This window comes from Anser cygnoides, chromosome 3 (assembly GCF_040182565.1).
Source record: "Anser cygnoides isolate HZ-2024a breed goose chromosome 3, Taihu_goose_T2T_genome, whole genome shotgun sequence".
Classification (NCBI taxonomy): Eukaryota; Metazoa; Chordata; class Aves; order Anseriformes; family Anatidae; genus Anser; species Anser cygnoides.
The window spans coordinates 513,764-540,176 of NC_089875.1; the positions used below are offsets into that span (position 1 = coordinate 513,764).

General features: G+C 45.5%; 1 protein-coding gene across 5 annotated transcripts in view; it reads right to left on the reverse strand.

Annotated features, from left to right (window-relative positions):
• Positions 1 to 3,821: 3,821 nt before the first annotated feature.
• Positions 3,822 to 26,413, reverse strand: part of LOC106044698 (uncharacterized) — a 38,267-nt gene continuing 15,675 nt past the window's right edge. Inside the window, exons 1-13 of one of the 5 annotated variants that reach the window (XR_007162200.2) lie at positions 21,258 to 21,535; positions 19,188 to 19,257; positions 17,072 to 17,161; positions 16,697 to 16,813; positions 14,810 to 14,921; positions 14,043 to 14,187; positions 12,908 to 13,021; positions 12,177 to 12,321; positions 10,750 to 10,898; positions 10,036 to 10,175; positions 7,143 to 8,542; positions 5,956 to 6,119; positions 3,822 to 5,559 (exon numbers count right to left, since the gene is read on the reverse strand). Coding sequence is in view for 4 of the 5 variants with exons in the window: in XM_048060959.2 (XP_047916916.2) it covers positions 8,421 to 8,542; positions 10,036 to 10,175; positions 10,750 to 10,898; positions 12,177 to 12,321; positions 12,908 to 13,021; positions 14,043 to 14,187; positions 14,810 to 14,915 (921 nt within the window). In the remaining variant the exon portion in view is untranslated. Of the gene's footprint in view, positions 5,560 to 5,955; positions 6,120 to 7,009; positions 8,543 to 10,035; positions 10,176 to 10,749; positions 10,899 to 12,176; positions 12,322 to 12,907; positions 13,022 to 14,042; positions 14,188 to 14,809; positions 14,922 to 16,696; positions 16,814 to 17,071; positions 17,162 to 19,187; positions 19,258 to 21,257; positions 21,538 to 21,920; positions 22,149 to 26,413 lie in introns of those variants that run through there. The other 4 variants (XM_048060959.2, XM_066993390.1, XM_013194882.3 and 1 more) reach the window with 4 other exon arrangements.

Here is a 26,413-nt window from a genome sequence, read left to right on the forward strand (position 1 = left end):
AGCTGGGGGTGGTGGCAGTGATTTACCACTAGCGACGTGTCCCCGGCTAATAACTTCATTACAGTGCAGACTGCCCAAAGCAATGAGGGACTTCAAACATGCCCATAAAAAAAAATAATAATAATAAAAAAATGGAGATGTTAACTCATCCTCAAGGTTTTAATTAGAGTGCCGGCAGGAGGCAGGTAGATGGCTCCACAGCATCTCACGGGCTTTGCGAGGGGGATCGCAGCTCTCCAGCTGCTTGGGCTGAAGTTGCAGGTAGAGAGAGGTGAGGCCTCAGGAAAGAAGAGGGGGAAAAAAGGTCGTAATGTTGATTTAGCTGCCCGCTTCCCCCGGGGGGCAGGAAAAAGCTAGAAAAAAGCCACAAGAAGCTGTGCTCTGCTCTGATTGCCATCAGCTCTGCGGCTGGGACCGAGTTTCCCCATGCAGACACTGGCGGAGGAAGAGCAGGACCCAGCAGGCACCGGCAGCTCCTCAGGGGTTTGCAGCCGCTGGTTTCCTCACGGACCTTCACTAGATGGTGCTCTACACCATCCCTTCAAAGCCCCTTTGCAGCCTGAGAACGTTCCCGTGCTGCATTTTCAGCTGTAATCCTAAATGGGAGGGAAAAGGGCTCTTTGGGAGACGTTTCCTGCAGAGGCAATGCTGCGTGGTGGTGGTGGTGTTTGGAGGAGAAACCGTCTAGCTGGTCCCTGCTACGCTGAACCTCAAGGAAATGCTGAGAGGAAGAGGAGGTCAGCCGGAGCGAAGGGCATGGCCGCTCACAACCTGTCTGGAAGGACCAGTTGTCCTGCTTCGCACAGGTTCACCCGCTGTGGAGGAGTCACGTCCCGGCAGAAGATGTCCAGACTTGCCCTCAACATCCTCGCAGGGTGATAGCTTCGCCACCCGGAGTGGCTTTAGCTGGTGCTGCAGGTGCTGCGTCCCCAGCAGAGCCCACCTCTGCCTCCCCACCAGGGCTCACCCGAAGGAGGACACTGGGCTGCTCTCAGCCAGCACTGCGGGTGCACGTTGGGTCTGCAGCTCCTTCCCAAAGCGTCCTGGCACCTCCAGCACCTCCAGTCCCAGCAGAAGCCACGAGGCCGGACCTCGTGGTGCCTCCTCCTTCCTCCCTTCAAAGTCCCAGTGCTGTCACAAGCACGGCCTCTGCTGCAGGGTGCTGGGCTCGGGGTCTGAGGCAGTAACTGGGCTGAATTACGGCTCTGTGCCACAGGGTGGATGCTCTCCAGCACCCTCCTGAAGCCCGGCGAGCTTGCTGCGCCAAGGCAGAGCTCTTTCCAGCTTAGCAAACTGAGCTTTTAAGCTGAGCCCGTCAGCCAGGAGATAAACACACTTAAAGTGTGTTTATTGCCCTTTGATAGGGAATACGATGTGTGGTTTTATACAGCGTGGGAGCGGAGAGGCTCCAGGGTGGCTCTCTGGCTGTGCAAGAGCTTTCCGGCAATGGAGATGGGGCTGCTTCAGAAAGAAAAAGGCTTTCAAGGCTTCAGCTCTGTCCCCTTGCCATCTCCTCTGCTTCCTTTTCTTTCCTTTGGGGGTTCCTCACGTTAAAGTCTCCGTGCTGTGGGTACTTTCAGCACGCACAACGTAAGATGTTTACCTTGAGAAGCCATTGAGAGCATTCAAGAGGCTCTTCAGAGCTTCCTGGGCCCTGGCAGAGCAGATCTGTCAGAGCCTGAGCAAGCAGATCCGCTCTGTGAGAACGAGGAGCCCATCTCCTGCTCAGGAGTTGGGTTTGGGCCACCCCCTCAGTCTTCATTTGGAGCAATAAAAGAACTGGGCCCAGCCTGAAGGCATCTCAAGAAGGATCTTTAGCAGGCATCACTGCTACGGGCAATGAAGTTGTTTCTGCAGAGATTCAAGTAGGTCCTTCTTCCAAGGCAATAGATTTTTTTTCTGGGTTTACCCGATTTTCTTCTTCAAGTCTTCCTTCAGGCCTTGGCATCATCCAGGTCTCCTGATAAATCATTCCCTGGGCACACAGAGGAGAAGTTTTGGGAGCCACAGGTGGAGCTATGGGCTGTAACCTCAGCTAGCCACATGTCGCTCTCATCCCAGTGAGCCACCTAGGTCTGTCCTGGTGTGGGCTCCCTCGATGCCAGCCCAGGTCCAAGCAGTCCTCTTGCTGAGGAGAGGTGATGCTGGGGCTCCACCACACGCTCTCCTCCCACTGCGCCCTCACCTGCTTTTCCTTCGGTGTCTCAGTCCTCTCCTCGTGGGCTCTGCCAACAAAACCATCCATCCGGGATGGGTGCCCCTTCCAGCTCTGCACAGTTACACCCACCCCAAACTCTGCAGAAAGCAGATGGACATTTGCCATTTCTCCCGGTTTGATTTTGCTGCAGGGTCAGGCAGAAACTGCTGCCTGCCTGTGGTGTCCCCATCGCCACTGCAGGCTGGAGCTGCTCCAGAATCAGGGACATCTTGCTCGGATGGCAGCTGCGAGTCCAAATTCCCCAGAGATGCAGTGCAGAAGCACTGACAGAGACCTTGTTATGACGCTGCACGCATATGCTTTGTGGTAAGGCTGTGATAACTATCAAATGCTTCTTTTCCCACTTTCCCAGCAGGGCACCAGCGTTGTTGCCATCGCCCCGTCTCCTCGTCTCTTCAGGAGCGCCCTCGAGGACCGGCTTTGCATTTGGCTGAACAAGATGTTCTCGTTTGAGGAAGTGCAGCAGTGTTTTTCCTTGTTTTTCCACCCGTCCTCACAAACCGCACCAGTCGGGTGAGGCAGGCAGCTTTTCCTCCTGCCGTTTCGAGCAGGGTGCATCCCAGAGCAGGTTGGGTGGTGTCCTCCTGAGCAGACGTCGGGAGCATCCAAGCCTCAGCCTCTTGGGTAGGGGTAGAAATTCCCACAGTGTCACTGGTGTGTGGGGCCTGTCCTGGGCACCGGGGTGCTCGGGCAACACCGCCCCATGCAATGCCTCTGCCTGCTCAGCGGGTGATGGAGGACACGTGTGGCCCTCAGCCAGTCTGGTCATCGTGGATCGTACTGGGCACAAACAACGGGGTTTGCAGCGCTCATGTGGGAGCTCGGTTAGTTCAGGTGTGACTGCCAAAATAGTCCGTGCATGAGCACCTGGTTAATTCATGCATGCGTGCTCTATTAATTTATGCACAGGAGCTCAAATAGTTCATGCATAAGCACCGAATTAATTCATGCAAGAATCCCCAATTAATTAATGCATGAGGACCCAATTAGCTGATGCATGAGCACCCAATTAATTTATGTATGAGCCCAATTGCTTCATGCATGAGCACCCAAAACGCTCAAGCATGAGCAAGCAAAGAATTCATGCATGGGCTCTGGAGCAGTTCATGCATTAGCACCCAACCTTCGCTCGTGCATGAGCACCCAATCAATTCATGCACGGGCTCCCAGTTGGTCCATGCACAGCACCTGACCAGCTCGTGCATGAGCACACGATTAATTAACATGTGTGTTGATTTACCTGTGAGCACCTCCTTATTTCACAGCTGAGCACGCAATTAGCTCACATGTGAGCACCCAATTAATGCAGGTGAGGTGCACGGGGCTCCTCTACTTTGGAGACCTCGCCAAGTCCACGTGAGCACCAGAGCCCCCGAGCCCCTCACTCTGACACCTTCAGTCCCACCAGCTACGTGGTGACCCCTTTCTGCCAGACCAGGGGGTGCCCACAAAACCCCCCACGCCGGCCTCTCCCAGTTCCCCCAGCTCACCAGATATTAGGGCATGCTGGAAATGGACCCCAACTTCTCTCCTTCTGCTGTTGTTGGGAATCTGGCAGCCATCTCTCGATGATTTCCAGTCTTTTGAAAGCTAATAATAAATGGTTTAATTGAAATGTTTTCAAGTGTTGGGTTTTATTTTTTTTTCCATGGCAGTTTGTTTTAAGCGGGTAAATACAAAAGGAGGTCTTAAGGGAGTGCCAGAGGCCACCACCAGGAATGTCTGTGGGGAGCAAGGTGTCCCCAAAAGAGCAGCAGGGTGGCTGGGAGGGTGCGCTTAGCAGGGAGCGCAGCCCCAAAGTCCCACCAGTGGGCAGAAGCTTTCCCCAGTTTGATTTTAATGGGATTGAGATAGAGCCCGGGGGCGAGGAAGCCCACCCAGCTGTGCCATAGCCCTTGGACATCTTTGCTCAGCCACCCTGCTCCTCTCGAAGCCCCAGGGGCTTTCCATAGCAAGCTGTTCCTTTGGTCTGCTCCTGGAAAATACACGTTGGTGCTGGGGAAGGCAGTAGCAGCGTTTTCCAGCTCCCAGCACGCCGATGTCGTGCTCACCAGCCCTGCCTGCGGAGCCAGGGGATGCTCTGCTCTTCAGTTCACACCCACGCACATGGGCACAAGTACAAACACTGGGGTTTTTGTCTCTTGGATGAAAATAATTCATGTTATGGGTCACTGAAGCCAAATTCTTTCCAGTACCGCCCAGTTTTTAAAGCTATTAGAACAACATCAAGACAAATCGAGTTACCAAACAGTGTCACCACCACTTCCAATGCTCCCTGGCCCCAGTCAGTCCCGTCCCAAGAGAGCAACGTCTTCTCTCGGTGCCTTAAACATAAGGCGAGGGCCTTCGAGCCCCTTTCTTCCCCAAGAGGCAAGAAAAAACACAGCTTTCTGGTGTGGACACTCAGGGTTTTGAGGCAAAGTTTCCAGCTCCCGAGGCTGATGTGTGCCCCTGCAGGCTCTGCTGGGAGCGGGGTCAGGATCTCGCGCTCATCCAGCATTTTTTCCCACGTGTTCATGCCTGAGCCTGCGTCTCCTCGCCGAGATGTCTTTGACAGAGGGAGCTGAGCTAATCTCCCAACACAGGGCAGTCCCAACTCTGCGCAGATAACATAAATATTTAGCTTTAAAACATCTAACAGCTTTCAAAGGGCCCAGGATGGCCCATGCATGTTTAGACTGCATGCACAGCAAAGGGCGCGCATCCCTTTAATCATCGCCGTTCGTCTTTGGCGCTTTTATCTGCAGATCTTCGCTGTCCTCCACGCAGAGGCTGCTCCTGTTCCTCTCAGCTCTGCAGATAAGGCAGTGGAGGCACAGCCAGCCAGGGTTTGCCCTGAGCCCAGAGGACGAGTGTTGGGAATACTACCCCTGTGTTGTCACCAGATGATTTTGTGCTTCATCTCCAAGGTCGATGCTTCTCCCAGGAGACACCTTGAGAAGGGGCAAGGCACCTGCGATGCTCCTGTCGCAGTGAATTTTGGATGAAAGCTTTGTGCTTTGCATCACACTGTAACGTTTCTTCTCTCCAGCTGTCTCAATCTTATTTATTTATTTGCTTTCCCAGGAGTGGTTTAATATAATGTCATTAGCAACATCAAGCCAAGAACAAAGTAGATCACAATACAGTGTCTCTGCCTGGGTGCTGTGTGCTTGGGAAGCCAGCAGGAGACCTTGCTGCCTGGCCTGGCCGTTCGAGCTCCGTAGCAGGACCACCACAGGAGGAGCACCAAGCTCCACACAGCCAAGACCATCACGGGAGGAGCACTATGCCCTGAGTTGTGGAGCCCAGCACCTCCTCTGTTCTAGGGGTCACCGAAGAGGAACGAGATGAGTCCTAATCTGAGAAATGAGGCATGTTTTTCTCTGGAAGTCACAGACTTTAATGAGAGCCTGACCCAGGACCTTATAATCTTTTTTTTTTTTTTTTTTTAATTCCTTTTGAATTAACATATTTGCTCACTCGGTTCAAATGCATATTTCCCCTGACCCACAACTACTTCAATGTGACGCTCTTCCAAATCAGATTTCCCCAGGAATTTTTACTGAAAACAACCGTCCTGCAGCTTTGGTAACATCCAGCCCTCAGGAGCAAACAGCGCTAAACTGACGGACAGTCCCTTACCTTCCTTGGATGGAGGCTGCCGTGCATGGAGGATGTGCAGGGAGGATGAGGAGGATGGAGCCAGCCCCAGCCAGCAGAAGGAGGTACCCCAGGGTCAGCACTGGATTGCCTACCTGATGGTGGCTTGGCCGATCCTCATTTTTCCCTACAAGGAACCACAGGGTGTCCAGCTCCACCAGCTCCATACATCTTCTAGTTCCATTCATCCTCCACGTGGCTCCAACCTCCAGCCCCAGGGGGAGGCAAGGCAATCGGGGGATTCGGGGTTCATCCTAGACTGTGAATTACATTTTTTGGTTAAAAAAAAAAAGAGACAGAGAGAAGAAACAACAACAAACTTTTTTTTTTTTTTAGGCTTTGTACTCCTAATGCCACCAGCTTTCCAAGAAATTTTAAATCCAGTAAAATTCACCCAAATCCTATAATCGCTCATGAAAACAAAGGCTGGCCAGATTATTTTTGCTAAAATGTTGGCAGGCTTGCGGCTTCATGAAATGCAGCTTTGTTGAATGATCTGCTGTGGGGAAAAACGCACATCATTGGTATTTCTGGTTTTGGAAACAAGGCATTTCAGAAGAAATGGCCTTTAAAAATAGCACATTGCAAACTAGAAGGGGAAGGTTCACACTGTTAGTTTTCAACCCTGTTTTCCCCCCAGCTAAAAGGAAAGGGGTGGGGGGGGGTGCTGATATTTTTAGGCTCCTGTTCCTGCCACTGATGCAAGGAAAGCTGCTTTTCCCAGAGCTGGCAGGGGCTCCCTGTGGCAGGACTGCTGTGGGAACGTCTGCCTACCCCAGCTCTGGGGAAACGTGGCTGGAAGGAGGTTTGGGGGCCAGGAGCTTATTTGTGGGTGGCCAGGGTAGGGGCTCACCAAGCCCTAGCATTTTGGGGCCATTGCCAGGGGATTTCTTGCAGGGAGGTCTGCACAAGATGAACGTGGCGCTGCTGCAGCTCCTCAGCAGCACGCAGAAGCAGGCCTTTGAGGAGCTCTTTGCAGCTTGTTCTGGGGTGGTGAGGATGGGATTGAGCAGCTACACCCCTGCACAGCCCCACAAGGAGGAGCAGCTCCAGCAAGACCCAGGGGTCCCTGCAGAAGACAGGGCACAAGCAAGGTAGGAGACAGGACCTCTGTTTCAGGCATGCGTGAGGTTTACCGAAGTGATTTACTTGCATATTAACACAGAATACTGGCATTAGCAACTTTATTTAGAAATAAAATGCAAGAGAGGGACAAGAATTACATAACACAGGTTGTGTTCCTTGTTAAATGTAAAAAATAGCATATTTTAAGAGAATTCACCTCTGTAATAACACTGCAAGATATTCAGCATTTGAAAGCAGTAGCAATTCAGGAAAACTTTCCTGACACCACCCAGGCACCATCAATTCCAGGAGGCACAGGAAACAGAGGCAGTGATCTGACAATTCAATCAATTTGTTCTCAGGCTTCCTAATACCAGGTCCACAGTGGTGGAGCCACATGACAAAGCACTCAGCCAGGATGAACTCACTCTACCTAGTCAAAAAAAAAAAATTTTTAAATGGGCACCCTTTGAAGAATCAGGCTTCAACTCAGATCAGGTATCATCATCTCGTCATTATGTCTGACCTCCCGCCAGAGCAGCTACAAGCCATCCTCCAGCAGGAGGCAGGCAGCCAGCACGAGTTGTGCACTGCACAGCTCAGGGAAAAGCCACCCACTGCTCCCACCTGACCCAGATCTCCTTTGTCTTACAGGTGGAGCAGGAGAGGCACAGATCCCCTGTTATTGCAGGTCCGCAGATAGAGTCACTGACACAGTAACAAACTTAACTGAGAAAGTCAGCAAAAAACAAGGCAGAGGCCTAGACACCATAATGTATGCTGAAAAGGGAATGCATCTTCAATTTTTAGAGTCATGGGAGCTACGATAACCTGAAATAGGTTGAAGACTTGCAGTTGTGCTACCCCTCCACCCTGCTCTTGGACATCAAACATTAGAATTAACACCACAAAAGTCAATCTCTAGATTTGCAACTTCTGTTCTCATTGTGACAAATAGAAGCAGGAAAGGGAGCGCTGAGGCTTGCAGATGCCTAGCACTGGATGGCCACTGGCCAAAGTCAGTAAGGAATGAAGCCTCCCGCTGCCCACCATAGCTCCCAGGGACGGTTCACCCAGAGATGCACTTTAACATAAGAACAAAATCTCAGGGAAAGAATGTGGGCAACTGTCTGTGCAAGCCTGCCAGGCATCTCTTGACAGCCTTCCTCACACTGGAAGGAGCAGAGCCCCAGTTTAATCATCAGGAAGGTTTTCAGAGCTGCTCATCTGCAGGACCTCTTCCTCCACTGATGCAGAGTCAAACGAAGGACGGTGCAGATTCAAGGTGGGGCTGTGACTAGCTGATCTGAGAGAATATGGGAGGAGAGCAGATTTGCAGACACAAACCATACTAATTCAGAACACAAAGAGAAACAGGAAAAAAAAAAAAAAAACAAGACAATTGATACTGGAAGGAAGGAGCAGTGGATACAGGATGCCCAATTCTCATTTCTCCCTCTGAAGTATTTGCCACATCATCACCATGTCAGAGGTCTCAGGCCACTGTGCCTGATGGATGTGGGCTTCTTGGTGCTTCTAGTGGTCTCTTACAGTGCCTCCATATGACTAATCCCAGGCGAACAGCAAAGATAAGACAAGTCACTGCCAACAGTATAACTGGAAGAGAAACACAAATACATTAGCACGTGAGAGAAAGTCAGTGCTTCTTGTCACGCTCTAGCTCCCATTACAGCAGGCATTCAGGAAAGTGCTTAGGACAAAAACAAAGAATGCTATAGAGGAGCCAATGCCCCCCATCAGAAATGTCCATCAGGGAATTGCTGTGGGGCAAGGCACAGATTTCAAAGCTTCACTGCTGTCCAGTAGAACTAGCCCAACGCTTCCCAGTCAAGGCATATGTAAAAGGGGTAGATCTTACGGATGCTGGCATAAAAATGCATTACATGAACAAAACAATCCAAGAATAGTTGAACTATATAAAGAAACATGCACTAGTTTGGGAAAAGCACATTCTTGTCCTACCAGCCAAACAAGCTGAACCACTAAGGATGAAGTTTTGCTGGTATAAAAGCAGTAGAAGCACCTCCTGCAGGAACACAGCTGTCTGCTAGAGATTACACACCTTCACATTCCTGATGGCCATAGCCATTAGGACAGGAGCCACCTGTGGCCTCATGGCTTTAGCAGACAAGCCCTGCTAAATCCTGCTGGCTGCTTTTAGGCAATATCTGGCTCCCAGCTGCCCACCCTGCCCTTACAGCAGAAGGAGAACACGTATTGAAGTGGCTTTGATGATGGTAGTGGTGCAAGTCCAGGAATGGGCTTTAACCACTGGTATGTGGCACTGGGAAGGCTGTAGGGTGGCACTACACTCCCTTCTGCTGATCCTGTGGTGGGAATAGGAATCCCAAATTGCTACAGCAGGATTGAGACTTTGTGCGTCCCAGTCCCTTTCATGCCAGCATAAAACTACTCATGGTGGCATAGCTTTTACCAGGCTGTTGACTGTACAGTATTTATACAGCTTAAGCCCTTTTACAGTGCATGACTACATCCAGCTCAGCTACAGTGGCCTGCAGCAACCAAATAATCCTGGCAAAACTTGTCAAGGCTAGCCTGGGCTCTATGTAGGAGGGGAACATGTGCAGGGCTTTGCATTGTGGAATTCAGATACAGCTTCTCCTTGGGTCAGAAATTAAAGCACTGCCCGGTATCCCAGGTGGTACAAGGCAAGCAAAGTCCAGTCTCCATCCCAGCCCTGCTCTTCTGTTGGCCTGCCCTGGGTCAGAGGGCACGGAGCTACCAGCAGAGGACCCAAAAGCTCGCAGAACTGGCAGGCTTCTCTGAAGCAGCACAGGTGGACAATTGTAGGGCAAATTTATTGCACCTGGAAGTGAATTGGAGGCAACACAAGGTTTGATTCCAAGCCCAAGGGCTCATGGGCAATAATTCCCATTGCAAAGGGAAACGCTCTGCTCCACTCTTTAGTTTGCAAAATGAAATGCCTTCTAACAAATCTAGCTCTATTTTTCATTTTTAAATGATATTTTTCAAAAAGAAAGTCTTTCTGCTCCTAATACACGGGAGAGATGTGGAACTGTTTACTGGCCTTCTTTTATGAGAACTGGAAACAGTCCAAAAAGATTCACCTATAAAAATGCCGTTGGTGGTTGGGGATGAAAGTGAGAAGTTCTTGCACGCGCTTCCACTCAGAGCCACTATGACCACTGGGTAGATAGTGAGGTTATAACGGACGTACTTGTCAAGAAAGAAGTTTTCTTGATAAAACCTGTAAAGAAAAAAAGTGACCTTCATAAAACCTGTGAAGAAAAGTGACCAAGATATCTATTTTTTCCTATATAGAACTTAAGGAAAGAGTCAGACTTGAATGTTTTGCTACAGGTCAATGTGGAACAATGTTCCAAAATCTTTCATTTACTAAAATTGATAAGATTTAACAAAAAGTTATCAAAGGTAAGTTTAGGGAAAAAATAAAGCCATGTTTGATACAAATTTTCCACAAGTGGAGGGTTGTAAAGGAAAAGGTTAAATTCAACAAAAAAACCTTCTTGTTTCTTTCAAAGTAGGGGCAGCACCATGGAGAATGGATGCTTATTGCCTGATGTAAAACCTCATGGGGTATATTATGGTGAGGTGACAAAATTGCTTTTGAGTGGAGGTTTTCATTCACTGAGAGGGGAAAAAAATTAATGAAGTGAGCTATGAATTGCAACAGAAGCCATTGTACTGTTGGTACAGGGACAGATCTTATTAATGAATTGGGGCAGATGATCCAATCTGTTTGTGATGTCAGAGGTAGAAGGGCTCCTTCAAGTCAGGCATGAACCCAGGAGGTTGCTTACCATATTACTAGGAGGAGAGTAAGGATGCTCAAAGAGGTAGTTGTTGCTATCTCGTTGGACACATCCCACTTGTAGATCAACACAACAGCAAAATTCAGCAGAGAGGCAATGGTGGTCCACGTGGCATACAGCGCCAGCCCATTCTGAACCTGCCACACAGCACAGCAAGGAGACAAGCAGGGATAGAACAGCAATTACTAGTGTCATTTCTTTCTTGTTTTGCTGAGGCTTTGGAGTCCCCAAAATGCCCACAAGATCCACCCCAGTGGCATCTGTAGGATTCCCCATATGAAGCCCTGCAGCTGCACTGGGTACGTCTCACACACACCCCAAAGTACACAGTCTGCCTGGCTGCTCAGCCCAGTTGTTGCAGGCTGCCTTAACTGGCAGGGAGAAAACAGGTTTTGAATCTCAAAAACCTCCCAGCAAGCACATTTGCTATGTGGAACCTGCCGCAGGCAATATTGAGAGCTGGAGTCACTCTGGAACAAGGACAGGGAGACCAGCTACTCCCAATTCCCCGTGTTACTCTTGTGTCTCAGGAACCAAAATGCAAGGGTATACAAAACAATGCCCACTCCCACTTTGTGCCAAGAGACTTAGAGACATTTCCAGCAGGGTGGGTAGGAAGCTTTACGTATGGACTCCCAGCTTTGGAGAATCCCCTTCCGCTGACAACCCTCCTGGCTCCTTGGATGTGCTTTTTCAGCTGACCCAGTTTCTCACTGAGCTACACCAACGTCAAGCGAAGGAACCAAAGGCAGTTAAAGCACACACAGCAGCCAGGGGAAGATCTGCAGTGTGAGGGCTCCTGGGTGTGGGAGGAAGGGTTTGGGGTAGCAGATCTGAGGAGGGCACAGGGAAGGATCAAGGAGTGATGGTATATATTTATTTTATTTTTCTGTGCTGTTTGCTGAATATATACACCCACTCTCTTCAGGGACAGCAGAAAAGTCATTTTCCTCCAGAATTTGGCAAAACTCAGGAAGGTTGAAACCCTAACCACCTTATATAATACAATTTTTACTAGTCAGATGCTGAGGACATCTCTATCAGCCACAACAAAAGTCACCCTTAGGAATGGCGATTCCCCCACTTCCTCTGCAAGAAGTACTCCTCTCCCCACCACACAAAGATCTGCGCTAAAATGCTTCACTGAAAACTTCATTCTGCGGCAGCTGGAGAAGTGAGGGGGATATAACTGGCTCTGATCCATTCCCATGTCATCTGATCAGAAACTGAGCTACAATTAGAGCCTATGTGCACCTGCAAGTTAAAGTCAGGGCAGAAATCTCCCCTTACCTATCTCCTGCCCTTGAATCTTTCATTCTCAATACATTTAGCACTATACAGAGGTGTGGGTTGTTTTTTCCTGTTTGTTTGTTTTGAGCACTTACTAACAGTGCAATTTCCTACATGCCACCTACTAGGATCCGGATGAGCCAGAGTTCAGCTTTGTGACCCTTCACAAACCACGAGGAATGGATACTCAAGGCTCTGTGTGAGATGAAGAGAGCAGCACACGTGGCAAGAGTGAGGGCTACCAGGAGCACCAGGGCTGGGAGGAGGTATCTAGGACAAAGAATACACACATACACATGGCATACAGTGCATTTTTTAGTGGTGTCACAATACTTTAATTCATAGTTTTACTGTTTGGCCTTTACTGACTTTAAGTTAATCAAGCCTTTATTAAAGGTAATCACTATGTGTAGCCCTCATTTTGACACGCTGTTTTACTCTTAATCATTAAGTTATTATTTTCCTGACTGCAGCTGATTTCTTCACCTCTTGACAGTGGTGCTATTATAAGCCCTTCGTGTGAGCGTGATTATGAAAACAATCCAAGGCAAGGAGCTTAACTGCATTTATGAAAGGTGTCATAGCTCTTGTCTTATCTGTGGGATAAAACACTGAAGAACTGCAGCTTTGAGGAGATGTTAGACTTCAACAACCAATCCTCCTCTTGGACAAGATGAAAACATTGTGTAAAACCCTTAACTTTTTTTTTTATGAATGCTACTTTTCACCAAGACCTGCCACAGTGTTTCACGCAGGTGTGATTAAGCATTCACATGCAGGAGAAAATGGTTAAAATTAAGCACTGGGGCAGTCCCATCATGAGGGTTAGAAAGCCTGTACAAAAGAAATGACTTACTCTCGGTCCCACAGAAATAGCCATCCAACATTGAGTCCATTATTTAGAATCCATGCCACGTAAAAAGGTGTTGGCAACAAGTCTGGCTTTATGTATACACATCCAAGTTCATTCCTGTCAGGAAAAAGTGGGTATGGAGAAAGAAAAACAATGCCTGCATTGAACAACCAAGCATTACTGACGCCATTTTCCTCATGCTAACAGGAAAAGCATGTTTGAGTTGGGCACTTCAGCTCAAATCAGACTGTTTTACTTCTACATCCTTTTCAGAGGTAAAATACAATCCCTGTGGCTTTCCCCGTCAAAACAATGTCTTGTGATACAGAATTTCTTGCTGGTCTCTGCACCACCATTGCAGTATCACAGACACAGTGGGTGCTAGGGACTGACTGCTCCACAGATGCTCCAAAGTTTATGCTATTGGTGGTGGCAGCAAAAGTTATGAGGATTTTAGTCCAGTTCTTGGGGGAAAATAGGCTTACAGGATCATAGTGTGAATGTATATTTGTCTATGTGTGTACATACATACATGAACTCAATCTTAAACACAATTTTTCCTTCAGCATTGGCCAGTGTCAACTAAGAGACTTCTTATATGCCATGTAAAAACAGCAAACACACAAGATTCAAGCTAAGTAGTCCATGGTCCCCCTTGAAAATCTATCCCACAGGAAATATATAATATTACAGATAACTCATGAGGCAATTATTGAACTCATAGCCCCAGGAAAAGCTTCAAATCCAATTCAATGACCCGGGAGACTTGTCAGTGTTGATTCTCTGACCCCTGCCAGAGAGTAAACTCAAAAGGATTAGCTTTGTAATTCAGAAATTTTGCCCCCGTGGATTTTCAGTATCTAGTAGTGACTGAGCAGCTGTATCAGATCACATGAATCAGCAGAAGCCAGGCATCACAGAACAGTTTACATGCTCACATATTAGAGCATACACCTTCAAACTGCTTTCCAGCTTTGGATGTGGAGCCTCAAAGAAGCTCCAGAGCTTCAGCATCTCAAGTCAAAAGAAATGGCAGTGATTTTACTCCGCCTTTTACTCCAGAAAAGTGGGGTAACAGGCCAAGCTACAGCAGGGAAGAGCCACCCCCCATCATTTGCACCATGAGCGTGGAAAATACCTTCGACAGATCCCTGACAAGGCGTACAGGAGCCAGGCAAGCTGCCAGGCATAGATGACATTCCAGATGAGGAAAGTCCAGCCAGCTGGTGTGAAGTCAGTGTTGTACTTATCCGAGATGTTTCCAGGGGTTGTCCGGAACAGACCTACAGTGGTGAATGTTATTGCAGACTAATGTGTTACTACATACTGAGGATGGGGAAAGACTGCTGGTTTTCTCACCCTGCAATCTTCCTCGAGGCTTAGTCCACACCTCAATAGATCTGAGGGAGATGAGAGGATGCCCTTGTTAAAAACAAACCACATGCTGCAATTGGCTTGCCTTTAAAAACCCATTATGGGATCACTATCCCTTATGGGGAACCCTGAGCACCTTCCTCTTGCACAGAACCAGAAAAGCCAGTTACATGTAAAAGCCAGAGAGAAGCACAGCATCCACTTCTGACAGACTCAGCTGAATAGTGTTCAAACCAAGTTCTACTGCCCTCTATAAACAAGGCCTGAACAGCTTCAGACAGGGATACAAGCGCAATATATGTAAAAATTGCTTTTCACCCACAGCTAGATCCAGGTTCACCATGGACAAGACCATTTTAATTTAAAAGGACTTAAATGCACTAGCTGCCTCCTCCTTGCTCTGATAAGGGTGTATTTGGAGAAGTGAAATAGATCTCACCTAAGGCACCATTATACCATGAAGTGCTATGATGCACAAGATCTACCTCTCTAAACGATGACTACTAAACAATGACTATTTGCTTGCATTACCTTTGAATAGTCCAGTGGCGTTTCCAGCATTCAGTATCACCATGACTGTGAAAGTAGCTTGAGATAAAAACATCACAAAAATCTTCAGCTTGTATATAGAGTCCATTTTATCCTGCAACAAATTAGAAACATTGTTTGGCTATCCTAATGTACGCCTAGTTTTGTTTCACATCCCAGAGACCATTTTAGAAAAAAATAACGTTGTAAATTCCCCAGTTTTAGCTGCTATTAATTGAATTTTCAGTTTTTTGTTTTTGTGGGTTTTTTTTGATGAATCTGTTAACCTTTCTGATTGAAGAGGAAAGCTTCAAAACTTAAAGATGAAAAGGAGAGGAAAGAATCCCATATGTACTTAAGAACAAGAGAGGCCTTTCATTGACTAGGTGGATGTTTGAGCCAGCATCCTCTGGCAGCAGTCAGTATCAGCAGCCCAGAGAACAGTCCAAAACAGGGAAAACAACTGATAGTTTCCCAGAACACTCACCCAACAGCTCAGAGATTTCTAATACTAGCATCTTAAATAGTCTCTCATGAGTTTTTAAAAAACAAATTCTAGATCCATAAATTGATCCAATGGTCTGGTGAAAAAGCTGTCTCACAATGTCCATGACAGGCTGTTAATTAACTCTCTCTGCCACCCCCCAAACTGTAATGGCTAGAGACCCCATACAAGTTTCAGATGGAGAGCAGGTGCTACAAACACTTGGGAAGGCTGCCTTGTTTCTGGACAAACCTGAACCACAAAAGCAAAAAACCCTTGCCAGATTTAAGAAACCAAATAGCAATCCATGAGTACCCAGCAATTAGTCCACTGTCACCACCCATCCCTTCCTGGTATAGTGCAGGGCAAATGCTATAGCTCAAATTTGCCTGTAGATGTATTGCAGGGGGGTTGCAGTCTAAATAGTTAGCAAGCAAGTGTAAAAGATGGGTTCCAGCTTATGTTATAGCACTGCTGCATTTATACCGAAGCCAACAGGCCTAGCATTTCCTCCACTTTTGAAAAGAAATATGAAACATTAAAATCTGGCTTTGCAGCTGAATGCCTTTTAGTTCAGGATAGCTTTTCACATTTACCTCTCTACTCCCATAACTACTACAAAATAATCACTTCCTTTCATGGGGGTATTACCTCCTCCTGCTGACTGAAAATACGATTTAAATGCTTTAGCATGTCTTATGAACTTCATGGACTGTAAAGATCTATATACTACATTTTTCAAGGCTTCTAAGTAGTCACTTGAGCTCTACACGTGACCTCCACTAGTAAATCATTGCTATATCAAGAAAAAGTTCTGTTCCATCTGTAGAAGTAAGCATACATGCATCCACCCTATGGGCAATACTATTTCCCCTCACAGCCCAGCACTTGAACTGTCTTTTCTATACAGAGACACTTCAATGTCTTCTAGGGTCAGCAGGAACAATAGCAGTTGTTCCAAGCTGCTCAGCATTTAACTAATAAACTCCAGTTCCCACTTCAGTGCATAGTTTTACAGTTCCGGGCTTTGTTCATGGGTTTAGCTGCAACCAGATACATCACAAGGATCACAAGGAAGTGGGATAGGAAACTTTTGTGCTAAATTCATGCAAACCTTTCCTTTTCAGTTCAATTTAAACAGAAAGCTATCCATTTATTTTCATGAAAATCTTACGTAAAACTCAATTAACTCAAGATATCAAATCCTGATGAGATTTCCTGACGAGAAACGTCAGTCAATCCCCAAAAAACTTACTGTCCTCAGAGATATACTGAGCTAGCAAATTCTGAAAAGAAAAATCCACAAGTACTACTAAAAATATATTTTCTGACTCCAGAAAAGGACTGTTCTGCAGAATTCTGAAAACCACGAAAATATAGTAGAAGAAATATCACTGTATGCTTACCTTAGTCTTTTATTTTTTTCCTTGAATATAAACTGTAGGCCACTCTGAGCCAGTATATGGGGCTAGATGGCCCTTTGATCTCACTTGTCTGGCCAAATCTACGTTGTCCTGACAGTCCTGTAATTGAATTCAATACCACACTTTTTTATTAGCATATTTGGAATAGACTTGATGACCCAGCTTCAGAGAAATGCATACTTGCTTATGGAAGTCTAGGAGGAAAGCATTATTTTAAGGCCAGTCAATAGTTTCACTGCCTGTCTCTCACCTCTGGTCTCCCTCTAATTTATTGCTGGCAATGGGAGTCTGCAATATTTCCCTGCCTGCAGTAATCAGCCACATACACCCTTTAGAAGGATCAGAAATATTACTCACAACGATCCGCACAGTTCAGAGGTTTTTTGGCAGTCTTACAGCTGTAGTTCAGCTACCATCGGCGCTGACGTCTCCGCTGCTCAGGCTTATCTATAGAGATTTTACAGAACTTTCAGCAGATTAATACTCATGCATTATTTAAAAACAAATCACTGTAGTTAGAAATGCTTTCTGTCCGTGAGCTGCAGCCTCTGATTGGTCAAAGCCTCCCAAAAGCAAACACTTATGCAAGAGAAATATGATTACTTAACAAGGGCCTTTTATAACAGCCCGAGCAATGCACGTTCCCAACTTGCTGACAGACAAAAGCTAATGAGTGCCTGCTCTCGGGCTCCCTCCTGCTTTGTATTTCCATCCCTCTGCCACCAGGAGGGAATAAGAATATCATAGGTCAAAAAATCACAGCCAAGGCAGCACTCCTGGGTGGGAGAAGGGATATTTTCAGGGGTGGCTGAAAAAAAGGAAAGACAAAATCACCTGGATTTTGGCTTTGGAAAGCTGGACATGTAGCAAGCTCTAGATCCTGGAGCTGAAAGTTGAGCTCCTGTCAGGACTTGGCACTCTGGGAGCATTTTATAGCATTAAACATTGTATAAGTATGAATAACTTTTCTAGTACAGCAAGCACGTGTGTAGTAGTCCTGTATTTTTATACTTAACATCTATTCCTCACAAAGCATTCCTACACAGACTGTAGGAAAATCCCTAAAATGGGCCTTGATATTGGTCTTTTTGTGGAGTAATTCCCAGATTTCATGGACTCTGGAAACTCCTGGGAGAGCCTTTCCAATGTCAGAAACAGAAAGAAAGGAAATGTCCAAAACCTGAAGTCCTAAATGGACTTTTTCAAGATTTATTATTTTTAAGAGATTGGTTTCAAGTATATTCCACTTGTAAATTTGTTTGCAAATATAGAAAAGGCTCCCACTATAAGTCATTCCCACAGAATCAGAGCAAGCCCTGTTGGTTGATTAGTCTCCACCTTCTACAGGACTGCAGTCACCTCACATCCACTTGTTTTCCTCAAATTTAAACTAGTATTGTCAATTGAAAAGGTGCCTCAGCATTGAAATATCATTACTCTTGTGCAGCTACAGTATCTACCAGGCAGGCAGTCTACCCGCGGGCTCCCCAGTGCCAACTAATAAGGGCAGTAAACAAACCTGTGATCAAAGGACACATTCCTACCCATTAGAAGCAACACCATGGGGTTGGGAATGAATTCTGTTTGGGATTCCTTGGCTTTTTAGATGGCAGAGGAAAATAAAAATAAATGCATGAACACGGATTTGCACTGAGCCAGCTGTGGGGAAGGGCAGGGCATCCAGCCAGCACTGATGTTCCCTAACTTATCAGCATAGGTCTGAGGTCCACCCTTGGAAGGCATTCTGATGGGGAAACCAGTGGCTTAATTATGATTCATGTCAGAGAATACATTATGCTCTACACACTGGATCAGAAAAACATTTATACACATATATGTGCACTTTTACTCCTCATATAGTCCAAACTACCCCAGCGCAATTTTAGACACTCCCCTTTCTTCCAGTGGACAGGTGATCTGAAGTTCTTTATTTAATACAGACAGCTTACTTACATGTGCCTGTAAGGCACAGCTGGTCAGCCAAATTCATATTAATACAAATCCAGGGCAACTTCCATGTGCAGAAAACATCAGCCAATCAGGAGAACCAACAAAATTTGCTGTCCCATGTAATAACCAGCAAGAACATAATACATCTATTGTGTTTTAGTGACAACTGGAAGTGATGCCATCATAGCAGTGGCCTTGTGCCTAGCTTACTGGGGCAAGAGGACAAGTTTTAGACCTGCATTCTGGGTTTCAAAGAGTTATTTCTTCAGGAAAAATTGCAACATAGGCCTTTGATAAAATATTCAGAGTTACTTTAGCATGCAGCTCTACAGCCACCCCCCAAAGTATGTTTTTAAAGTGCAGAGGAATGTGCTTAGTGCTTATAAATGCATGTGTTAAAACTGAACAACTCTTGCTTCACTGGGCTGCACAGCATTCCCAGAAGTGGGAATTCTCAATACAGCTACAGCTCTAAGATACCCCACTATCAAACTGAAAGGAAGCCTTCATGGAAAGGCCCTACCTTTCTGGTGTATCTTCACTGCAAGAAGTGTTAGATTTCCATCATCCACAGGGGTTTCAATTGATGAATCCTGTTGAGGAAGAATGATATTGCCAGATGAACAACAGTTACACACACTTCAGCTAAGAAACAGTTGCTCATGTTCACATTCACAGACAAATGAAAGCATGATACAACACAAACTATTCTGAAGCAGACTTAAGTTTGCATTTACTTGGATCACAACAGAGGAAAGCTGTTTCCAAGCTAACAGTTATTGTACTATCACGGCAGTTTTCCCCTGAAAGAAAAAAAAATATACATACTCTTCCTATATTACCAAAAATCTTTTTAAAAAAAATTAACCATCTCTAAGATCCTTCATCTGTAGCTTCCTGGAGAAAAAAATAAGGAAAAATGTGCTTTTTAAGAAGGAAGGGGATCTATCATGCCCGTCCTTTCCCCATGCAGCACCATGGTGTATTGCACCAGTGTCAGTGCACCTCAGATGCCAGTTCACAGGGAATACTGGGACCACAGCTCAGCTGCCTGCCCCCCATGCACCAGGACCAGGAAGTGGTGTGAGCATTTACAGGGTGCTGAGCTAGCATGAGCAGACTTTGCATTTGAACTAATACCTGCTGACAAGAGAAAGATCCTTTTTTAAACATGAATACTCTTGCTAGTAGCTGAAATAAGACATTATGAGCACAGACAGTCTGAGTCCCAGTGCAGAGCACAGAAAGTGGAAGCCAAGCATTTTCTAACTGAGGGTACCACTGTGGAGGCCCTGCCCTCAAAATAAACTCATATTGCACTGTGCAGGAACTGGGACAAGTTCATTTGTGGGCAGCTCACCCGCTTAATGGTACACAGTGTCATTAGCAGGGAGCTCCAGAAAGCAAAGCACCTGAAAGTCAATTTAAGAGTCACTTTTCCTCACCGTGGATGACTGTCATTTAGGATAGTGATATTCATCTCTTATCTGTGGATGACTGTCATTTAGAATAGTGATATTCATCTCTTATCTGGAGACCAGCACAATGGTCCAACAAAAATAGTGCCCAGGGAGCACTTATATTTGATTCCAACCAAGCAACTCAAAGTTGTCTAGCCTATGAAAAGGAGAAGCTCACACAGAAGAAGCACATGGACAGGGAAGAGTTGGCCTGCAAAGCAGCTCTGTGCATTGATTTCCAAATGCAGGTATGAGAGATGACATACAGGTCAGTGTCTCAATGCCACCAGAAGATACCTCTGGGTCGAGTCAGAAAATCTCCTTCCCCCATCCCATGCTGAATCACAAGACAGCCATCACTGCTACCCTGAACACCTCCGCAGCAAGGCAGCAGCTTGGTAGCACTGCACTGCCAAAGCCTTTTGGCTCTATCCGCAGTGATGAGCTTAAATCCAAAATGCACTCTGTGCACTCCCCACTCCAGTTTAATCTTTACAGCTTCTTGCTTTAAATCCAGACTTTCCTAAACTGCCATGCTGACCCCAGAGTCAGCGACCTTGTTGGAAATCATTTTCAGGAAAAGTTCAGCAAATATTGAGAACCAAATATACTAATCTTCCTACAACAGCTCAAGCATCCTAATCCTGCAGTGGGTTAATCTGGGTGTCTTCAGTGCCAGGGATTAGCCCTTCTGTACTGCTAGAAGGGATGGGATTTGACTGGGTGCAGTAGGATGGGCACACAGCGAAGAGGATCTGTGTTAGCAATCCCCTTTGGGTACTTTAAGAAGGAAAATCATCTGCTTTTTATTGTTGCAGAACAAAACAGATCCACCCTTTGGCAGCAGGGGATCTCAGTAGGCTTGAGGGAATAAGAACAGTAACAGGAATCCACTGTCTACTTATTTTCAAACAGATTTTAAGACAGATGCCATGCTAAAATTCATTGTCTGACCTCCATCAAATCTTTTGCTTGAACTCCAGTTTAAGAATGTTGCTGTAAACATTCAAGTAACTCAAAACTAACCCCTGACCCATTCTTGTGAGAGAAGAAAAAATGATGCGCTACTGTCTTTAAGCTAAACTTCATGAGACAAACAACAGAAAATATTTTCCCCAGATGTTTTCACTTACTGGCTAAGTGTTGGTAAGTTTGCCTACTTCAAGGCCAGCCCAAGAGTCTGCAGCAGCGTCTGGCAGGCAGTGTCTACAGCATCAGACTGGGAGCGCAGCAGCATGCAGCACTTTCTGGAGCTGGCAGGCAGAGCACAGGTATGAGAAATTTGCCTGTGTGACGCTCCTCTTGAAACAGTCCAGCTGTGAAGAGAATGAAAAACAGCAAAATAAAGCAGGGATGAACAAGGACACACTTATAATGCTGGATATCTTCCTTTTATGAAGTTTTTTATTTCGTTCAATCACATGGCTGCTCGCTGGATCCCCCACCCCCATGTCCTCTATGTCACACACATGCAACCAACCATTCAATATTTTGCTTGGCCAGCGTCACTTCTGGACCCCTTGCTGATTTTAAGAACAAAATGCAGACATGTTAGCCTCCTGGTTAGCTCTGCCTTCACCACTGCCTTAACTGAATGCTTCACAAGCATTTAATTATTCCTTTTTTCCACAGCTCCATGACAAAGAGCATAAGGCACCCATGAAGCAAGTCCTTTGCACTAGCAGCAGCACAACAAATATATACCCAGTGATGGCTTACAGGCACTGCAGAGCCCATTTGCTATCCCAGCATGGTCAGGAGCAAGGAGGGATGGGATAGTAAGAGAGAAAACACACCCGGACTGCAGTTTTGTGTTGTTTAAACTTCTCTGCCTTCGTTTTATAGCTGCAGCATCCAGGTCATCAAGAACCTCTCATTTGGAAAGCCTGCTTTGTCACTCTTGTGGCCTGATTTTTCTTATAGCATTTTTGTGGCACTTTATATGCTTCAACTCTGTAGTGTCAACGATAATCAGCAGCTTTCAATGTATCTCCCAATCAGGCAACAGGCATCTTAAGCTGAGCATCTAGAAAATGAGGAGCACAGCAAACATTTTGATTGAAGCAGTTTTCCTTCCAAGAGGGCAGCGCGAAGCTTGAACAGACAACCTCAAATTGCAGCAGTTGAGTGTCTGACTTTGGCATTAATATTCCTTTCAAATAGCAATTTTGCAAACTAATTATCTAGTGTTTTTTTTTTTTAAAGGCAACTGAAATATATATATAAAATTCCATCACATGGATATATACCACCTCCTATGTGAATCATTAGCAGAACTGGAACATTTAGTTCCACCACCACAGGAAATTAATGTAATAAAAATTCATTGAAAGACCTTATAGACAGGAAAGGCAATTTTTATTTACAATAAGTAAATAAAACCAGTAAGTTGTTTCTACCCAATCCCACCTTTCCATGAACATACTCACTTGCACTGAGCTGTGTGCACCTAAGAGGTCTGGACAGGATCACTTGTGTGCAGCAAGAAGCATATGGGGCAACACATTTGTGCCCTCACTGCATTTCTCGATCTTCTGACTGGTAACTACAAACTTATTTTTTGATGCATCTTTTGAACCTTTCAACAGCGGATACTGTGATCTTGAGCCACACCATCTCGCATCACCCTTCTACGGTTTCAGGTAAAGTTCTTGGGTGGTGTTATCCTTATCTGGGTATTTCATGGCTCCAGCATTGCTCCTCCTCACTTTTGTCACCTTACCTCTAAGGCTTCAGTTTGTCCTTTGTCATCTGGTTATTTGTGTGAAACACGAATGGGGTGCTCTGTAGCAATTAATACATGCCACTCCTCTAATCCTTCATCTGCTGTTTTTCTTCACTCATGCATATCTATTCACACCCCTATTAGCATTTCTGTCAAAAAAACTTTACATGAGGCAGGTATTAACCATGTGAGATCCTAGCAGAGCTAAGGCAAGTTGAAAGCTGTTCACTTTCTGTTTAGCAGGACAGGAGATAAAAGCCTTGTCCACAAATAACAGCTTTTGGCTGGCCATAAAGAATTACGGAGGGAGAAAAATTCTGCATACTGTAGCAAATTTTAGACAGCAGTCCCTCTGAACAGTTTTCTTATTTACATGCTATCATGCAATTTCAATCCATCCTTCTCACATCCCTCATCCTTGCTTGTGCATCCACTCCCCCATCTCACTTATCATTCCACACAATCGTCCCATTCCTTTCCTCTTAAGGAAAACACCATTTCCTAAGTCTGTTTCTACCAGCCTCTACCCTCTCCTCTCCCAGAACAAGAATGTGAATGGGGACTTTCACAGCTTGTAACTTCACAGAATTATCCGGCAGCTTTTCACAAAGGCTAAAAGAAGAACACATCCTTTGCTCCAGGTTGATCTCTCAGCCAAATTTCCAGGCTGCGTTTTAGAACATGAAAGTGTTAAAATAATAAAGCAGCTATTTCAGTCAGAAATTTAAGACATCGGTTTCCCCCCAAACTTTGTCAAAACCAGACCTTTTGTACTATTGCTTCTCAGAAAAAGAACTGAGCCTGAGGTGAACAAGCAATGATGGAAAATGGCAGCAACAAGGGAAAACTGCAATCAAAGAAGAAAGTTTGGGTAAGTCAGGAGTGAAGAAACAGAGCTCTAGCAGGAAGCGCAGGGCAGCCTTAACTAAAGACAACATTGTTATTTTTGCCTACAGTTAATGAATTTATTAATGAAGACACATATATGCACACCCACATATCCATGTCCTCAGAGAGCACTTTGCAGCCTTTCCAGGGTCACACAATAGCCTGTTTTTCTCATTCAAATTCGAGATCAAGCTTGCCCATGGAAAGCCAGCTGTACACAGGGGCTCTACATCTCAGGGGAGGTGAAGTCCAGCTTCTCACAGAAGGTTTTTCAGCCTGCAAAGGTCCCCGGCCCCACCACACATCACTTGAGACCTGCCCACTCCTGCAGGCAGAGATGAGGTACTGACTTGGAGTACCTCCATTTTGGAGGAGAGGTGCCTTAGAATAGGCTTGTCCTTCAGAGGGACTGGAATTTCCTCCTCAGTAACACTGGAGAATGTCTACAGAACAGGCTCCAGAACCGACTGCAGCAAGACCAGCGATCTTCTGAAAACTCGTAACATACTGATGACTACTGAGCTCCCATGGTGTCAGAAAACACAAGTCACTTGCTCTTTAAGCACTCTGCAACTTGGCAAGGCAGCAGCAAGCCTGCAACATCAGCTTCTCTCTATACTTTTGCACTGAAGACCAAATCTATGTTGTCTTTGTCCAAATACCCTTTAGGGTTACCGTGATGTTACTTTTTGCAACTCAATCTTCAAAGCAGTGCCTGCCCTTCCTCCTTTTCTTCCTCCCTACTAATTAATTTTTTAGTGAAACTTATGGTGTTAGCAGTTTTGATCAGGCCTCGTTTATTTTGTTGAGGCTTGTCTACAGTCAAACTCCACAGTGCCATCACTGGAAGCTTGCTCTCACACCTGGGAAGCCAGCTGAGCTGCCAGCTCTCTGGATAATACAACAACGTCCTCTTCTTCCTTCGTTACAGCTTCCAAACATCTTCTGGCTCAACATGCCATCAGCACACGGCTTTGGTAGTCTCACAGCCTAAGCCATAATACTGGCTTGTAATACTGGCCACGTATCATACAGGCTGGCCATTCAGTCCTGGCACCTCTTTCATCAGCTTTAGGAGCTCAGACTTCCATACAAGTTTAGACATATCATGACTTATTTTGTTTCAAAGCCTGTGGAAACGATGGAGTCAAGTCCTGTCAACCTACATGGGTTCATTCTCACCTATTATATATTAAACAGAGACAGAAAGGTTATTACTGCAAAAGTTTATTTACAGGCTGCATAATCTGTCAGCGTACCACGTGGCCCCACAAAACTCCCATGTAAAAACACCAGCAGATCTAAAACCCACTTTGAAAACTACCAGTAAGCAATTGAGAATCGTAGAGAACAGAATCAGGGTTAGTATTAATTATGAAAAGGAGTTGCTCTGACCACAGATGCTGTCTCTAAGAGATCTCACCAACAACGTGAGAAGGAGAACACATGACTTTCCACCTTTAAATTTAGGAAATGCACACTGAAAAGTGTAAAGCCAACAGTTTTTTTTTTTTCCTGCAGTGTAAAATAGTCTGCACCTGACGTGCTGGACAGCTTTTCTTTCTTCTTAAGTGGATTTGAACCATTACAAGGCCAGTGCTTTCTTTCCAGCTTACCGTATTCATCCTTTGCAGTAAATACAGATCAGAATTAGCTGCTACAGTAATAAAACAAAGCAGTAACAACTACATTCATCATTCATTATGATGAAAGGTATGTCTATCATGGTTGGATTACATTATATCAATGTAGGCTATAAATCACCTCTGATTTTATTCACCATAAAGAGAGAGCTTGCCCAGTCAGAGAAAGCTATTGAGCCAGAGCAACGCTCTCGAGCCATGTAAGCGTTTTCCAAGAACACATTTCTCCACTTGGCAGGATTCATATGAAAGGAGAGCCCTGGGTGATATGGCACGGCAATGAAAACCTTCTTTTGCAACATACTGTACAAGAGAAAATGGAAGCGTTTGAAGGAAGAGAATTTCAGTTTTGCTGGAGGAATAGGCCTCTCTAATTATGATTGTTTCACAAAACCCTTAATATTAAGAGTCATTACATTATGGGTTCACACCCTATGTACACCAAACTGAACAAGCTCCATTTCCAAAGGCTGTTCACCTGCCAGATACATCTTTTATCCCTCAAACTCTACAGTCAGCCAACAGAAAAGGAAGTTAATATTTAAACACAAACATAATCCCTCAAAACTCCAGCAGAACACTACTACCTACGCTGTCCTGACCACCAGCAGGAGAACAGCCAGAGATGCCAGCATACCTCTGAAGGTACTGATGGCTTACTGAGATCCTGCAGTATGTAGACTCCTGGATACACAGCACAAAAATAGCCCTGTTACATTTCTATCCTTTCAACTATCAATGGAAGTCAAGTCTATGCTCAAAATGGCACTAGCCTTGTAAAAGAAAGAGCTTGGAGAAGAACTCAGGTTACACCATAAGGATGACTGCTAAGCTAGGGTCCTCCAGCTGTAAGACTGAAGGATCTTCGTACCTTGGACAGAGGTAGAGTTTGTCACTAAAAAAAAAAAATAAATCATGACAGTCATGAACAACAAGACTTCATCATCAATTGATAGCTTCTCTGAAACATCTCTGTGAATTTTATCTCATTCAGAGAACTCCAGAAAAAAAAAAAACCAGACTTGAAAACTAT